General features: G+C 32.5%; 1 protein-coding gene and 1 long non-coding RNA gene across 3 annotated transcripts; one reads left to right on the top strand and one right to left on the bottom strand.

Annotated features, from left to right (window-relative positions):
- Positions 1-1133: 1133 nt before the first annotated feature.
- Positions 1134-15348, bottom strand: LOC130803861 (uncharacterized). Of its 2 annotated transcripts, XR_009039947.1 has the most exons (5): positions 15207-15348; positions 9084-12935; positions 8951-8986; positions 8545-8667; positions 1134-1817 (listed from the first exon to the last, which is right to left on the bottom strand). It is a non-coding gene; the product is annotated as an uncharacterized LOC130803861 (long non-coding RNA). The 2 variants fall into 2 exon arrangements; XR_009039946.1 differs by lacking the exon at positions 9084-12935 and having other exon boundaries at positions 15207-15342.
- LOC130803860 (putative F-box protein PP2-B12) lies at positions 14650-18063 on the top strand. Its single transcript, XM_057668073.1, has 3 exons — positions 14650-15454; positions 17018-17136; positions 17259-18063. Exons 1-3 carry the CDS (start codon positions 15107-15109, stop codon positions 17737-17739), a joined length of 948 nt encoding a protein of 315 aa, XP_057524056.1. The 5' UTR covers positions 14650-15106; the 3' UTR covers positions 17740-18063.
- Positions 18064-18423: the final 360 nt, after the last annotated feature.

Raw genomic sequence — 18423 nt, 5'->3', positions numbered from 1 at the left:
ATGTACAATCCTAGTCTCACATTTCTTATCTCCCTCCCAAAGTCTTGATGTGTCGCGTTGAATGTGAATCAGGTTTCATTGTCTGATGGGTGACACATCTCACCATCTTCTAAATGGTGCTCAGTTTGCCACCTCATGTGACTTGTAGTTATCGTAAAAGCATATAATTGTTGTAACCTGAGGTCAAAGGGAAAGTAATGAAATTGTGTTCTAGGAGTCTTATCAAACATCTTGTCTCTTATCGACCACAAAAGCCTACAAACATCATAAGGAGTCACACTCGCTCTACATCCCCAATATATCATATACCCATTAAGACCATAATAAATTTTGTCCACCGATAATCAAGGAACCACAATCTTTGTCTTCATACCATAAAAACTGCTTACTTGTTGACCTATTATTTTTCGGCAAAATATCCCTCATCAGTTTAAGAATTCTCATAAAATCTCTCAGGAATACAAAAGTCCATATTTAGATCATCCTTCATCCTATTATTGACATTTGAGTATAACTTTCAGAACTAATGTACAATGGTAAGTGGATAGCGTTCAACATATAAAAGAACTTTCTTGATTGGGGTTCGTATCTTCTTTAATATGTAACTGCGACTGTACATAATCATCGACATCATTGGACTGAGGTAGAAAATGATGATGTGTATCAAGAAAATTACTCGCAGCTGCATCGTACACCAATATACACATTTTTGCACTTTGTTCTCCTATAACGCTTTTTGAACCACAACATTACTTGGTTCAGCTTTAGGTTTGTAATGAAGGCACCAATCGTAGTAGTTTAATACAAACTCCTTGTTCAATAAATGATCTCTTATGACTTTTGGATATCTAATCTCAGATTTCAAATTTTTTTTCATTGCAAATTGTATATATATTCTTCAACCCGTTCTAAAAATCTAACGTTATAAAATCCTTTAGAACTATGCTTAGACATCAAACTTCTGTCAATACATAAATCCATTATGCGGAATAAAATAACTAATTTTAAAATCGACATGAGAAAATAAAAATTAGAAAATTCTAAGGATTAATTAAAGCAATTTTTTTACTGTATATCAACTGTATTGCAGTAAAAAATTTACCGACTAAATATAGTCGGTATTCAATCGATGGATACTTATATAAAAGATATAAAAACTATGCAAAAATATATTGATTATAATTTTTTAATAGAAATATTTCTTCTAAAATAGGACTAATGTTTATTCTAAGGCTACTATAAACAAATATTGACTCAAAGTATAAAATTAAACTAACAATATAGTATGTCCCAACAAAAAGATGACATAGAACTTAAAATGAATATGTGTCATTGAAAAAGATGACATGTAATCAAAATCGGACAAACACGATTAGTTTCGGGTTTCAATTGGGTTTCGCCAAGTGGTTTTGATATTTTCGAGTCGATCATTTTTAGTTAATTCCTGATCGAGTTTCAATTAATATTGTGTAACAATTCGACTTGGTCTTTGACTAAGTAAGACAGGTCATCATGAGGTTTATTAACCCAAAGAACTCAAATCTCAAAGCATAGCTCGTGAAAAGGGTCACAAGATCTAAAACCTAATTGTAACAACTAATTTTAAATCCAAACATCAAAATCAAAATCCAAAATACTCATACAACCAACTATAAAAGTCTAATATACTCAACATAACCAAATCTACTACACACATACTAAAGCCCAACATACAAACTACAACTTCTATAGATAGTCGAATCCAAAATAACATCCAGATATACTCTAATCACCTATGATATCCCTTCGTTTCCGGCCGGTACTGATATGTAGGCAATCTAAAAGATGGAAAAAATAGGGAGTCAGATTTAACTGAATGAGCAGAAGTAATCCAAAACAAAACAAACATGCTTAAACAAAATAGATGATTTAAAAGCAACATCAATTCCTAAATCTTTGTGCGCACATGGAGTCTAGTTTTATAGGTTCCCCATAGCTCTAAGGCTATGTCGCTCTCGGGTGAAGCTAATTAATATATGAATGACAACTCGCCTAAAAAACAGGGAGTAGAGACGATATCCCATCGCTCCGTCAACGACCAGCTTGTAAGCCCGATCCATTGACCCATATAACAATATCATCATAATAAGTCACAACAAATTTGTCTCCACAATTAACAAATTCAAAACAATTTTATTAAAACTATTTCCAAGAAAAGTAGTCTGATTAGACCCTTTAAGGGACTGCTACTACTCACCGAAAATGTCGCTTCAAGGAGTCAAGACCGGTTCATTGTAATCAACTAGAAGGGATGCTCGACGTAGTCATATCTTGAAGCATGACAACATTACAATATTACCAAAGAGCGTTCGATACTAATATACTAACATATAACTATTTACATCTCCTCCTACAACTAAGGTTTAACTATGACTCTATTCTAGCGTTGCAACATCTCATGTCATAAGATCGTTTCTAAACATATTAAAGAATCTAGGTAAACCAAAAATCTTCATCACTTAGTCCAATCATATACCACAAAGACTTTATAATCCAAGAATCAAAAACTGTTCACATTCTCCAAAAGGTTTCTCAAAAATCATCCTCCTCTTTATATATTAATTAAACACAATTGTTCATTGATACCCAAAATTAATAATCCACAAAAGAATATGATAATCCTTCACGAACATCACATTATTCAATTACTAAAACAACCAATATTCATCCCAAAATCAATGATTTCCCAAGAATCTCATACCTCAATTACGGACACCAATTAATTCAATATTTTCACCAATATCAACATTTACCAACAAACCCATAAATCTCGATTTCCACTTATCTGATACATATCAAACAACACAAATCTCATCTTTTTTAATTTAACCAAATCTATAAATTTTACCTTGAAACCAATCCCTAAATTATGTTTGGTGAGAATTTTAACTAGAATAATAATTAATTGAACAAAGGAAGATCTATATGTATAACAAGCAAAGAATAAAATTATATATAAGAAAGAAAATAACATCATGTTATCTACTAAAACAATAAAACTCTATGACACGTGTCTCTACTACAATCATTGTTTTCCTGCCCACTTCTACAATCTACGTGTTAACCTTTCCAAAGATATTTACTGCTCAACATTGTATATCCCTAAGCTTCCTTTGGAAGCTATTCATCTATGGTAAACTACTAAACTTGCCATAAATACTTTATGATTTTAAAGCCTATGATATAAGAAGAATCATGTATCATGTCTTCCTCTCTTTCTCATCTATAGAGCTTAATCCAACTTTCTCAATTATATTTTACTTTAAAAAAAAATCTCCCTTTGAAAGGTTTGTGATTTTTTTTTGCTTTGATTTTCTTTTTCCTTAGAATTTTATAATATTATGTGTCATTTTTGTAGAAAAAAAATTAGGCTTTTGTTATTAATTTTGAATTTTGAGCTTTTAATTTTATGAATTTATGGGGATTTCGAAAATAGGATTTTTGTGTGTTCATTTTACTCTTGATATTTCCTTCCTACTGTTTCTTGATTTCATTGTTTAATAAGGTTTCGAAAAATTTATTAATTGTGATATTTTTATTTTTATACTAGATTTTAGGTGACTTTTATATGATTAAAAATTGGTGTTTTATTTGTTTTTTTTTATTTTAGTTTAGTTGAGTTTGGAATTTGTGTCCGTTGTATTGTGTTTGTATTTTATTTTATTTATAGTATGTAGCATTCCACTCAATCACCACTTTATGTCTTCAATTTGTAAAAGGGAGAAAAAGGATGGACGTCATGACACTGCTGTAGAGGAAAATCATTCGACTTTCAATTTAAATTTTATTAAAGTTTAAAACTTATATTGTTCAATTTTTCCTAATTATGTGTAAATAGAAAAATTTGTTATGTTAACAATACTTGAGTGATCTATAACCCAGTAATAGATTGTCCAAAAGTTTATTGGTAATCTGAGCTAATCTTTGAGTTTTACAACTCTATTTGTGGAACAATATAAGATAAATTTTTAAACCACTAGGTTAACCCAATAAAAAATTAGCACAAAATTTCATTAGAGTAAATAATAAACAATACTTCTTCATGTCTCTTTATCGACATATTTGTATTAATTAATATACATATTTATATTTATGGATATTTCATGATATACCACTGAGTTTCTTCGAAATTCACCATATACCACACGAAATGTTTTAATTCACCATATACCATTGAGTTTACGTCCGTTAGCACAGAATACCATTAATGACAACTGTCGTCAGTGTGCCGTTTGTGGTAAATTACCAGTATGCCCTTACGCATTCAACGGGCGCCATTGTTAGGCTTGACTTCCCCAAACACAACGTATTTCTTCAAAAAATTGATCCTCCATCTTTCTTCTTCTCCATTCAAGAAACTTTGTATTCATCTTCATTGATCTAGAACTCTTAAAATCCATCAAAAATCCTTAAAATCCTTAAAATCGATTTGTGTAAAGTGAATTGCAAGTTTGTGAAGTGATTTAGAACCCAAACACAGGTGGTCGTGACTGAATTTCGCACAAAGTTCGCTAATTCGGTGGATTAAGCATACGCAAGGTATTACTATCCTCATCCATTTGCATTTCGAGTTTTGATTTTGTATATATTTTTGCAAAATTGAGTTAGGGTTAAGGTTAAGTGTGATAAGTCGCATGCGAATTTGAATTATGCTAAAGTGATGTGTTTTTGTTTTCTATGCAATTCATAATTTGGATTGTGATGTAATGTGTTGTTGGTAAATGTTGTTGTTAGGATGAGTACAATGTGGTTGTTAGTTCGTGCTCCATGGGGTACTTTTGATGTGAGGTGGATGACACTGATAAGACCAATTTGATGGAGTTGATTGAGTATATATTTGAGGATTCAGTGAAACAGAATGTATATCTCCCTATATACTTCACCCTTTTTGTCACTAAATCTAGAACAAATTGTAAGTTAGAGTTAGTTAATGATGGGGCAATGTTAAAAATGTGGGAGTGGAATGAAGGGAATAGTGAAATTGAAGTGTTTATAGAAGACAAAAAAACACTATCCATTATGTTTTAGTCTGCAGAAGCTAGTTGGGCAAAAACTTTGAAGAACAGGGCTGAAAATATTAGGCTAATGGAGGAAGAGAATAGAAGGATGGCAGAGGAAGCAAAAGCTGAGGAGCAACTTTTGCCTAGCAGGCATATACTGTGGTTGTAGAGGTCCCTGTTTTGAATGTTGATGATGATGGGATTGATTATGTAAGAGTGTTTGCTACCCCAGCAGCAGATGAGGTTTTTCCAGGAGATTCACAACCTCAACCCTCACTACCTCAACCATCACAAACTCCATGCTCACAAACATCTCAACCAAATAACCCTCCAAGAAGAAAAAAGCTTACTCCAAAGAAGAAGATAATACCCCCTGCCTGCACAGTCAACCCAACAGCAACCTAGGCAACCAACCCAGCCCAAAGAACAAACCAGGCTTAAACCCAAAGAGTGGAGGGTGCCTAGAAGCACTGCTGTTAAGTTTGGCCTTGATGTTGGCAAGAAAACTGCAGTAGGAAGGCATATCAACACTAGGGGCAAAAAAATCCAAAGAGTGATTGAAGAAATTGATGTTGAGTCTGATGCTTGGCCTTCTGATGATAGTGAAGATGGTGATTATAAAGCTTCTGATGTTGAGGCTGATTCTAATATGGAGTTGGACAGTGGGGATGAGTACATTGTAAGAGAAGAAGATGTTCGTGATAATATACATGAGAAGACCTTTGAGGATTACTTAGATGGGTCTCATGTGTTAGACAAAATGTACAAAAATGGTAAAATCTGGTCTCAGTTACCATTTGGATCCATTGTTCTTGAGGAGTGGTTGATATTTGAAACCAACACAGTTTCTAGATGTATTCAGAGATTACTGCATACAAGAGCGCTTCTCTGTTTCAGTTGACCATGTTGACAGCAAGAGGTACATAGCAAGGTGTTTGATGAGGGATTGCACTTGGAGGATTCATGCTTCAGTTCTAAGAGACAAAGTCAATTGGGCCATAAAGAAGCTAGAAGGAGAGTATGCAACTTGTGGGAGGCTGGAAGAGAATCCTATGGTCTCTTCAGCATGGTTATGCAGACAATTGTTACAAGACTTAGAGGCAAACCTAGATGTCCCAATTGATTCATTGCAGAGGCTGTGCATGGAAAGGTACATGATCCATGTTAAATTGAGATTGTTATACAAAATGAATAGTTTAGCGAGGGAGCAATTACATGGTGGATTTGCTGAATCTTATCCAGCTCTTCCAAAGTATGCTGAAATGATAAAGTCCACAAATTCTGGGTCTTATGCTCTGGTTACATGGACTGACAGTTTGCAATTTAAGGCCTGTTTCATCATCAAAAAAGGCAGCACATGCAGCTTCCTCTTCACAGGCAACATAAGGGGGAAGAGAAAGGCTGCTACTTAGCATTATTTAGTGTCATTTTTTTCGTGAACAGTGTTTATTGTCAAGTTGTTTTTGAACAAAATGTTAACTACTTGGTTTGTATGACACTTCTATTGTTTATCATAATTCCAACGACTATATTTTTTTAAAAAAATGGTATTTAACGCAAATAAAAATAGTAAATGGTATATGGTGAATTATTAATTTACCACGAACGGCACACTGACGGCAGTTGTCATTAATGGTATTTGTGCTAACGGACGAAAACTCAATGGTGTATGGTGAATTAGAACATTTTGTGTGGTATATGGTGAATTTCGAAGAAAATCAGTGGTATATCATGAAATATCCGTTATATTTATGATATTATATTTATTTATCTTTTCATATTATTTCTAAAAACAAAGGACAATTTCACCTATAATTCTTATAATCAAATGTATTAAGATTTCTCTTTGATAAATTTTCAATAATATTATTATTATTATTATTATCAAATCATCATACATTATAGTAAAACATTAAAATAATGAGCCACCATTGAATGTTTTTTTGTCAACATCTAAAAACAAAGGTTTGTATTATAATTGTATTGACATAATAATATTTTGTGTATTAACATTCTATATCGATTCTTGATTTTATTTTGTATAATTTTTATTTTGAAAGTGAAAATTACAAGTAGTAGATAAGACTAAATACCCTTAATAAGTAAAATGATAATCTCACTACTAGGGCCAAACGTGTTATTATAAATGAGTTTCATGCATCATTATCATTATATTTAGTATATCCCACCCGTAGAAAATTATTATGATAAATGGGTTAATTATCAACTAATTTTTAATTACAGTCCGAATTATATATTTAAAAGAAAAAAGAGGAAAACAAATACTAACAAACAAATGACTTATTGTATAATAATTACTTCTATTCGATAACATATGTTTTAGGAATATATTATACTCTCTTCATACCAAAATTATTGTAATATTTAACACAATTGATTTAATTTCTCCATGTTTGATTATCTTTTGGTTTAGTTAAGTTATTCGACAACCACTTAATTAAAAAAAAACTTCTATAGATTTAGGGAATAGGGTGCTATAGGCTACTTACATTAAGGATGGGCACATATCAATGTTGAGTGTTGTTATCAATTAAGAGGAATTAAATTTCAATTCAAAAACATTAGTAAACGTAGGGTTTATCAAATATACACCAGATGAAATCCATTTCAGAGGCATGCTGAAGAATTAATGGTGATGAAATCCATTTGAGATACCCAGCGGATGAAAAACTAAATTTTCCTTGCCTAACAAACAGATTGTTGTATTTATAATAAAGATGAATCTATTTATGATAATGTCAATAAGCCTATATGTTGATCGCTCAATGTTCTTGACAATGCCCAGAGAGGGGAGAATGGTATTTTGAATTTTATGGAAAATATATAGAAAAAAAAGATTGTCAATGGCTTTCTCGCTAAAAAGGGTTCTCAATTAGCTGATTATGTCGAACATACCTAGAGAGGATAACGATATTTTAAAATTTCGGAGAAAAATTTAAGATTTTTTTGCCAAAAACTGTTTTCAACCACGATCAATTACATCTTATTTTCACGTGTGACAAGTAGAAGATGATTAAAGCTAATAATATGTGACCACAACATGAAAACTGTAGTAATTCCATAAAAAATATTGTATTCAAGTAAGTTTTTTCTAACATTTAAGGTATTTTATGTAAGTAACTTATCATGTTATGTATCTCTATTATATTCTCTTATTAAAATCATATTTTTTGTAGGCTATTGTTGTTTGTGATATATCTAACAAAGGGGTTCAATTAATTTTTGTTTTATTGTTGATAAGCTAACACATACTTTTTATTTGCAATTGTATTTGTTCATATTTATTTATTGTTGTTTCTAGAAAATAGATATATTATATATGTTCATTTTTAATTATAAAATTAGTTTTTAGATCAAAATCATATCTTCACAAAAAAAATATTTATAATTCCGTGTGTGCACAGGTAAATACCTAGTATTAACTAAAAGATGGAATTGTATAAAAGAAAGAAAGTAATATATGAAGAAAAGTAGAATCATGTACCTCCAACCAAAAGAAACAGGCAGCAAGGTCAAAGGTATCGACAACAACATGTTTATGGTTTCGAAAATTGAAGGAAGAGATGAACCGAGAAAGACGTCATAGAAAATGAGGGAAATGGCGGTGCTGCGTGAATCACAAGTGATGAAAATGGTTATCAGTTCTTATTAAAATCGAAGAACAGGAACTTGAAGAACAATCGAATTTTTATTTTTATTTATTTATTTTTGAGCAATTGGCTTTGAAATCCTCAAGAAAGAAAAAAAGAACGAAATCCCTATTTTTAACTTGTTCAATATAAGCTCTACATTGTAAAATAAAATTATATACAAAATATAAATAATAATGTAAAACTCCTTAAACCATAAAAATATGAAAAACAATAAAAATTAGTATAAATAGAAAATACCTTGTGTATCTAGATTAAGGACAATTAAAATGTGACCTACAATGAAATAAGAAAAACAAAATTACTACGCATAACACTTTTCCAAACAAAAGTAAAAATAAACTTAAAAAACACCATTAATCGTGAAATGTACCTTGAAGAGAGAATGGATTCATGGTTTTATGAAGAAAATTCGTGGGTTCAAAGCTTAATGAAGAAAATTCGTGGGTTTATGAAGAACAGAGTATATAAGGAAGCAAATTTGTGGCCTTCAAAGCTTGTACAAGAATATGGGAGCAGATTCGTGGGTTTGTGTCGTGAGTTTGAAGAACAACAGGAAAAAGAGAGCAAATTCGTGAGTTGAAGTTTTGAAGAACAGCAGGAAGAAGAAATGTCGTGGGTTTATGAGGAAATGAAGAAGAAATCTTGCATAAGAATTAATAAAACAGTATAAAGGGGCGCGTTGTTTTTTAAAAAATAAAAATGGTTATATGCTGAGGTTCACAAAAAATCGCAGCATATGATGCCGTAAATGCTGCAATTTTTTGTGAACCGCAACACATAACCAGTTTCTATGTTTTTTTAAAATACAAGTTAGACTATATGCTGCAGTTTTCTAGGGAACCGCAGCATATACTCTATTATTTTTTTACTCGTTTTTTCTTTCCATTTTATGCTGCTTTTGTTATGAACCGCAACATTTTTCACACAGTAAATGAGCTTTTTTCCGCTAGTTATTACACTTGTTGTAATTGTATTAGGGTAATTGTAAATATTGTTTGTATAACTTGGCCCTTAGTAAAACGACGCTAAAAGACTGCTATCAGCCTATGGGGTCAGTCAACGGTCTCCATGGGTAGTCACCGGTGGTCCAATGGACTAGGTTGTCACAAAAGGTATAAGAGCAACCCGGCAACCATGACTAATTAGGTGTTCAGTGCACCTAGCGAGGAAAAAGATCCTGAAACTACCTATGGTCAAATGAGACGTTGCATTCCTAAGTGGCGGTGAGTGTGATACCCTAGATTTAACTTTAAAAAAAAGGATTGATAGACTACTCATATCAATAAGGTGCATCTTCTTTTCAAGGGAGCCCATTTGCTAAGAATTTCATAGTTAATGCTTGGTGGGGAAAAATCTTAAGATAGATGACCTCCTAGGAAGTTTTCTTGGGTGCGCACAAGTAATGCCAAAGTGCGCTAAAAAGACTTGTGTTGGGCTCTGGTTACAATCTATAGTCTCCATGGGTTATCACTGGTGGTCCGATGGGCCAGGGTGTTACATTTGACCTTAAAAAAACTTATCTACTACTGACTCACTTCCAAAATACACCCCTTCACAACCCCCTACCATAACTATCGGTATGCTCATCATTTTCTCTCCCCTCCTTCTTCTTCTTCTTCTTCTTCAACCTCTTCTTTCATAGAAACTCTCACCCACCCCAATCTTTGTCCCCTCCTTCCTGATCTCTACCACCACCATTACCACCCCCTCCACCCCTTACCATAACTCTCTCATCACTCCATCATTTTTTCCTTCCTCTAATTTCTTCCATCATTTTCTCTTTATTCCACCATAACCTCCATAATCACTCCATCAAAATCATCATCGACTCTTAAAGAGAAAAAAAAAAATCTGATTTCATCTTTGATCTTTTTCCCCTTGAAATCAATTATCTCCTTTCTCTCACTATGTTAAGGGTTTTAAAGTTCATTCCTAGTTTTTCAGTCTTTATCTGAAGCCTTAACTTAGTCGTATGGTTGACGATCTTGTGAGTCAGTGTTCACAATAATCTATTCACGAGGATGACGATGGCATTGTTGATTTTAATAACTCTAAGAATGTTCCATGTGACAACAAGATTTTCCTTCGTATTGTGGGAAAATTATTGACAAAAATAGCCATTAATTTCAAAGCTCTAAAGAAAATGTTATCTATTGCTTGGAATCTTAGGGAGAATCTCATTATCAAGCCTAATGGTGTAAATCATTATCTCTTTCAATTCTTTCATTAGTAGGACAAAGAAAGAGTCTTGAAGGGGGGGGTCGTGGTGCTTCGATCAATGATTATTTGTGCTGCAAGGAATCTCAACTGAAATGTAGCCTTCACACATTTCGTTAGTTTTCTCTCCTTTCTGGGTGGCATGGGCTTTCAAAACTTGAAAACTTTTAATTCGGCGCTGCTTGTGAAAAAAGTTTGGAGGCTTCATCTTGGTGAGAGTCGTCTTCTTCTATATAAGTGAAAAGTAAAGTATTTTAAGCATGTGGATGTGTTAGAGACTTCGAGGGGCTATAATCTGAGTTTTTTATGGCGTAGTATATAAGGAGCAAAATCTTTACTATTGGAAGGGTTAGGTTGGCGTGTGAGGAATGACTCTTGTATTGATGCTTGGCATGATAGGTGGATGTCTACCTCTAAAGGTTATATATGTTCTTCCCCTTCATCGGATGACCATTTGGGTCTGTGTGTGGCTGATTTCATTGATCATGAGAAGGGCAGTTGGAATTGGACTCTTATTGATGTGTTCTTTCCTATTGACGTTCGTTTGGCTATTGCTAGTATTACTTTGTCAGATCGATGGCTTACCGATAGGAGATTTTGGTGGCCAAACAAGAGTGGTAAATATTCCTTTAAATTTGGGTATTAGTAGGGTGTTTTAGGTCTACATCAAGCTATGATAGATATATTGCTCAATCTCTAATTTGCCCAACATATATTTGTATGATGAATCCTAAGTCAATGATTTTTTTGAATGCCTTAACTCTTTTCTTATCCGGTCTTATCGACCTCCAAGTTTATTGTTGATGAGCTAAAAACAAACTTTAGGTCTTTGTTTTCCTGGTTGTTTTCCAATGTGCCCGTGGATAATGTTCTCTTAATTTGTGCTTTGGCTTGGGCTACGTGGTTCATTAGGAACAAAAAACTATTCAAAGGCTCTTTTATTGATCCGGTTCCGACGGGGATTGGATTTACAAAATTGGTTCATGACTATCAACTCTTCTCAAACAAGTGTTGTGTGGCTTGTCCTCAATCTTTTATTAGCGGTTCCTATTGGCTCGCTCCTATGACCAGTTGGGTTAAAGTTAATTTTGATGTCTATGTTCCTTCGGATTCAGTCAGAAGGGTTGGGGGTGGTGATTAGAAACGATTAAGGTGCTTTAATAGCAATTGGTGCTCGAATGGTTAATGCGAGGTGGAATCTTGAGACTAGTGAAGCTGCTACGACCATTTTTGGGTTGGATTTAGCTACGAGATTGGGTTACACTCATGTACATCTCGAAGGTGATTTACTTTTGATGATCCGGTCAATTGCCCAACGATTCTTTGGATTAGATAATATTCTCCAATTGAGCTAAGTTTTCGTATAGTCATGTATGTAGAAGAGGTAATATTGTTGTATATCATGCTGCAAGGAGGGATCTTAGTGTTAATGATAAGCATGTATGCCTAAACTCTTTCCCCCAAGGGTTTTTGGCTAGTCTTTATCTGTGCTAATTTACAAGTTTTTCTTGAAAAAAACTACAAAAATCGATTATAATTTCATTAAAAAGTTGAATTTAATGGATTTAAAGGGAAACCAAAGATCAATTATTTCACTCTTTTAGTACATGACAAAGAAAGCAATAATTAGACGCCTTTTGGCTCTCAAATTTAAAAAAATATATTTGATTTGCAACTAATTATGGTGGTTATATATGGTGGAAGAAAGAGAAAAAATGAAGGGAGAAACAGGAAAGATAAAATGACAGAGACGGGAGAGTTGTGGTAAGGAGTGGAGGTGGTGATGGAGAGTGAGGGAAGGGGCAGATATTGAAGAGGGAGAAAGTTGCCTTAAAAGGAAATGTTGGAGAAGAAAGAGGAGAGAAAAAATGATGGAGGGGAGAGCCTCACTTGCGGACCTAGGTAGTTGCCTGGGGTTGCCAATTATAAGTTAAAAATTTTTTTTTTCTAGAATCGAAGCCACGACCACAGCAACATGTTGTGTTTATTCCAGGGCTGCATACCACTGAGCCAATAATTCACGCGGACACTAAGTATAAGGTGTTAGATTGTGATAAATATTATTGCAATTAAAACACAATTGTACCGCATGCATTCCAATCGACAAAACAATTAAATATCAAAGATCATCCCTTCTCACGATTCACACGAACCCCAGGTCAAATTTGTAATTTAATTTTGTAAATTGTAGTTTAAAGAGATCATTAATGAATTCTTTTATGATATTAACCTCTCGTATGTAAATTGTTCGACACTATTTTTTTAGCGCTATTTGTGTATATTATTTTTATTGATTCCTTAATACTTGATAATAATGATTATAAGTTAATAGCACAATCAAGTTCACAATTTTGTGAGTTAGTTGATAACACAATCAAATTTACAGTTTTGTTAGAGTCAAAATATTTTCTTTATTTTGAGATATGGTAACGACTAATAAGTTAGTGAAGTTTTATTTATTTTTTTTGCATTTCTTATGCATCATTTTATTTTATACTTTATCGAGTAATGCAAAAACTTAATGTAGGTTATCTTAGACTTTTAATGTAAAGATATCGTGCAACCTCATTCCTAAAATCCTTGGTCAGCCTCTGGAGAGAGTTATGGTAAGGGGGGTGGTGGTGGTGGTGATAGAGTGGGAAGTAAGAAGATTGTGAAGGGGTGTGATTTGGAGGTGGGTTAGTCGTAATTAAATTTGATCAAAATCAAGATCAAAGGTTAAAAAATGTCAATGAGCATTTTTGACAGAGGTCATTGGATATCAATAACTTGGCTGTTTTAATGTCGACTTTCATTACTTAGAAGCTGTAGTTAGTAAAAAAAAAATTTAAGGCTATAATTTTTTTAAAAACTAAAAAAAGTGAAAGTTGTAGTGGTTGGCAAAGTATCCATTTTAAAAAAAATTATATACATATATATATATATATATATTTATATATATATATTTATATGTATATATATATATTTATATGTATATATATATATATATATATGTATGTATATATATATAGATATATATATATATAGATATATATATATATATATATATATATGTATATATATATAGATATATATGTATATATATATGTATATATATGTATATATATATAGATATATATATATATATATATATATATATATATATATATATATATATATATATATATATATATATATATATATATATATATATATATTGTGAATGAGGTAATAATAGGACGTAGTCAAATAGTATATGCAGCGGACGGAGTGTAGGTTGAAAATCAAGCTTTTGGCAAACACTTAAACATATGGTATTTAGGGAGAAGTAAAGTTTGATTGATTGTAATAAAATAATAATAATATTTTATTAATAGGAGTAAAATAAAAAAATGAACGATAAAAGAGAAATACAAAAATGTGAATCTAATCCTCTTTTCTCAAAAATTTGAAATAGATAAGATTAATTATAAAAAAAAGCATAAAATAAGAGCAAAATCAACTTATTTTCAAATGTAAGAGCCTCCAGCTCCAGAGCTTAGGTTGGTGCTGTTCGCAGTTAGTAACTGCGAACAGAGGCCAACTGGTCAAAAAAAGTCACCAAGCTGTTCCCACTTAATAAGTGCGAACAGAGGAAAACCTGGTCAAACAGGGTCAACTCCCTATTCGCAGTTACTAACTGCGAGCAGTAGGTTGACTATGTTTGACCAGACTCCTCTGTTCGCACTTAGAAAGGAGTTGTTGTGTTAAGGGACATACATGTTCGCATTTACTAACTGCGAACAAGTAATTTGGTCAAAAAAAGTCAACAACCATGTTCGCAGTTAGTAAGTGCGAACAACTTATTTGGTTTTTTAATTTAGACGCTTACATTTAAAAATAAATTAATTTTACTATTAATGTTTTTTTTTATAATTAATCTTATTCATTTCAAAAATTTTCTCAATTGTCAATTGGAATCAGATCCCCCTTTTTTTCCCTGATTTAAAATTACAACTCAGAAACTTAATCCCTAAGCTTTGCCAACCTCTTCCGTGATCACCGCTTATAAAAACATCCCACCGAGTTCCAACGATAATCCCTCTCATCTCTATCATCCCAATTCACAAACACAAATTCAAAATTTTCTTCTTTTGAGTTAATTATTTTTCGTTTCCTTTTCTTAATAATAATAATAATAATAATAATAATTTGTTGATGGAAGAACAACGAGGATTGAAAATGGCAGGAATAAGGGAAGAAGACGATTCACATACACAACAAAACATCTTCTACGGCATTGAATTTAATCTCTTACCTGAAGGATGTATCTCATCTGTTTTTTCCTTCACTACTCCTCGTGATGCCTGTCGTTTTGCTTCCATCTCTGCTATCTTGAAGTCTGCTGCTGATTCTGATTCTGTTTGGGACCGTTTTCTGCCCTCTGATTGCCATCTTTTTCTTGAGAAAGCCGTTACTGCTCAATCTCTCTTCAATTCTCTCTCAAAAAAGCAACTTTTTATGCGTCTTGCTGATTTTCCACTCCTTATCGATGACGGTGTTATGGTAATTATATTTCGTTTTTTCCTTAATTCATCAATTAATATTCAATTACGTTCCTCAAAATTTTGATTATTATAACCATTTATATGATGGATTTTTAATCGCGATCTATTGTATTAAAGGTGTACATACAAGTTTTGATCACCATTCAACGGTATATTGGAAATTTTCCATGTTCAATTATTCATTATCTGTCCAAGTTATAAGCGTATATTTCGATGTATACATTGAGAAAAAAAATTAGTAAGTACTCCCTTTATCACTTATAGTTTGTTTCCTTGATTCGAGCCAATTTTGTGAGAGTTCTTCTATCAAATAGTACAGTTTCATAGAGATGAAAGATTAATAATTCATTAGCTTTAATACTAAAAATCCTCCTTGGTAGTCACCAATCATGCTATGCTGACATCAAAATACTAAACTTGCCGAGGTGGGAAATTAGGCCGAGAGCTATTCAATAGCATTGGGATGATAGGAACATCGGTACAGTAGTGAAAAATTGTAAGTAATGGAACTATATATGGAGTGTAACTTCAATCATTTGAAATTTAAGTTTAAATTAATGTGTTAGTATGGCGCCAAAGAGAAATGAAAGGGTTGTATCTTGTATGGATGTATACTTGTATGGTTCCTGATTTTAGAGTTTTTATTATGCGGGATATTAGTGGGAAAATGACTTTTGTTATTGGTAAGTTGATCAGGTTTTTGATTTGACTCACCTTTTTGAAACTGTTGTGGAGCTTACTTTTCTGCTCAATATAAAACTATTGGATATGCTAGCTAGATCTTCTTTAACTTTGTACTTGTTTGAAGCTCAACCCAAAAGGCTCTTTGGAAAAAGTAAGTTTTCATACAAAAAAGGATGCAATTTTTTCTTTTTCTTTTTCTTTTTCTTCTTTACTATATTTTAAATCTTTGTAGTGTATTAATAACAGTACAAGAATTAAGTGTGGATTATAATCCACCATGTTTTTTACTTTTGTGGGTCGGTGACCAAATTGTGTAGATTATATACATATATTGGCTGCTCTGTTTTGTAGATGTTTTTGAGGCTCTAGCACTTTTCGTAGTATTCGTCATATTTGCTTAAAATGCAATATTTCTATCTTCATCATCATTGTACACAAAATGCAACCCATACCCTTAAACAAGACTACATTATTTGTGTCTTCATTAGTTCAATTTGACTGTTACAACCAAATATCAATGCATGTAAAAACTGTCTAGTGGTGGAGGATCATAGGCAGCTCTTCATTGCTAGCTATTGAATTGTTTATCCATTTTATTGTTCTTGAAAGATAGATTAGTTTATTCATTGGTATTTCACTGGATAATCTTAATTTCTCTGATAATATGTTGGGCTGTGTAAGGTAAGCTGTAGTGATGAATTGATGTTTGATTAGTTTGGGGGAGTTTCTTAGAGACTTCAGAATTGGGTCATGACATGTTTTTTATTATGATTATTTCAGACATAAGGTATCTATTGTTGGCATAGCAGTATAGAACTGTAAAATTTTAAATTGATGCATCTTCTGATGTTCCTTTATACTACTCGTTATTGATCAGAGTTTTTCGTTGGATAAATCAACTGGGAAGAAGTGTTTTATGATTTCTGCAAGAAATCTCGCCATTACATGGAGTGATACACCAAGATATTGGGCATGGAATCCCGACTCTAAGTCAAGGTTAAAGTTGGAACTTTTTATATTTATTTTCTTTAAATATCTGCTATAAAGGGTTTGCAAAGTTTTTTCTCTCAGTTGGGAATCGGGATTGTGCTAATTTTGTTGTATGTAAAAATGAACAGGTTTTCTGAAGTTGCAGAGCTTGTTACTGTTTGCTGGCTTGAAATAAAAGGGAAAATGAAAACCTCTCTACTATCGACAAACACGGAATATGCTGCTTACCTTGTTTTCAAGATGAAACCTGAAGCCTTTGGGTTTTACACCCCGGTGGAGGTTGTAGTTCAAACTGCTGCCGGGAAAGTGGAAACGCGGGATGTCTATTTGGTGTCTCGAGATAGGTACCAACTCATACCGAGGATAGGTATTTTAAACCAGTTCTTGGCACCCGTAACAAGGTTGCGACAAGATGAGAGAGAAGACGAGATCAAGCTTCCAAATGACCGATTAGACGAGTGGCAGGAGATCAAAATTGGAGAGTTTTCGACTGGTGAAGATGAAGATGGAGAAGTGGAGTTTTCAGTATTGGAGGTGAAGGCTGGGAATTGGAAAGGTGGCTTGCTTGTTGAAGGAATTGAGATTAGACCAAAATATAAGGAAATCTAAAAATCAATGGCACCTGATATATATTCCTCTCATTTTGAACTTTTTGTAAAAAGAATGAAAGGAAAAATTAGGTTGAAGATTATGACAATCGAAGCGAAAGATAGAAATGAGTGGTTAAGAAGAAAAGTATAAATTTGTAGATGAAATATGAAAGTGAGATCATTACTAAAAGAAAAAAGCTTTAAATGTAAAGTACTTTAAAATAAAAAGAATGTAGGGTATATTTTTTGATTTTTTTAATCTCTTGAGAAATAATTGTTCTATACTTGACTGTATTTTGTGTAATTTTTTTTTTGTTGATTATGAATTTCACCTTGTTAGTATTTTCATTTTATGTCATATTTTTGCATAAAAAGCCATTTGGAAGCAGTGGCGGATTTAGGAATCGATTTTAGTGTGAACACAATCATAACAAATACAATTCGATAAAAAATATGAAAAAATTATAAATATATATGTTAAAAATTAATGTTGTCAATTCAACCCTAAAACACAATATTTTATAATCTATAGTACATTATTAATCTTATTATACTCTAACCGATTTTTAAACAATGAGTGTGTTTGAATGATAGATTGAAATTTTTTGTCTTTCTGCGGGGTCTCTTTTGAGTGTATTTAGATCAATTTTACTACGCTTAGCACAACTATCAACTATTTCGGAGATATTTGTGTCATTAGCTT

The sequence above is a fragment of the Amaranthus tricolor genome, chromosome 17, assembly GCF_026212465.1.
Source record: "Amaranthus tricolor cultivar Red isolate AtriRed21 chromosome 17, ASM2621246v1, whole genome shotgun sequence".
Taxonomy (NCBI): domain Eukaryota; kingdom Viridiplantae; phylum Streptophyta; class Magnoliopsida; order Caryophyllales; family Amaranthaceae; genus Amaranthus; species Amaranthus tricolor.
Note: the sequence above shows the minus strand (reverse complement) of the source record. Positions and strands in the feature narration are given on the sequence as shown.

What these genes read in the sequence shown, in the direction of transcription:
- LOC130803860 (XM_057668073.1), top strand. Translation starts at nt 15,107, where the DNA reads ATGGAAGAACAACGAGGATTGAAAATGGCAGGAATAAGGGAAGAAGAC. An exon ending in TTATCGATGACGGTGTTATG is followed by an intron (nt 15,455 to 17,017) that starts GTAATTATATTT and finishes GTTATTGATCAG; the next exon opens with AGTTTTTCGTTGGATAAATC. An exon ending in AATCCCGACTCTAAGTCAAG is followed by an intron (nt 17,137 to 17,258) that starts GTTAAAGTTGGA and finishes AAAAATGAACAG; the next exon opens with GTTTTCTGAAGTTGCAGAGC.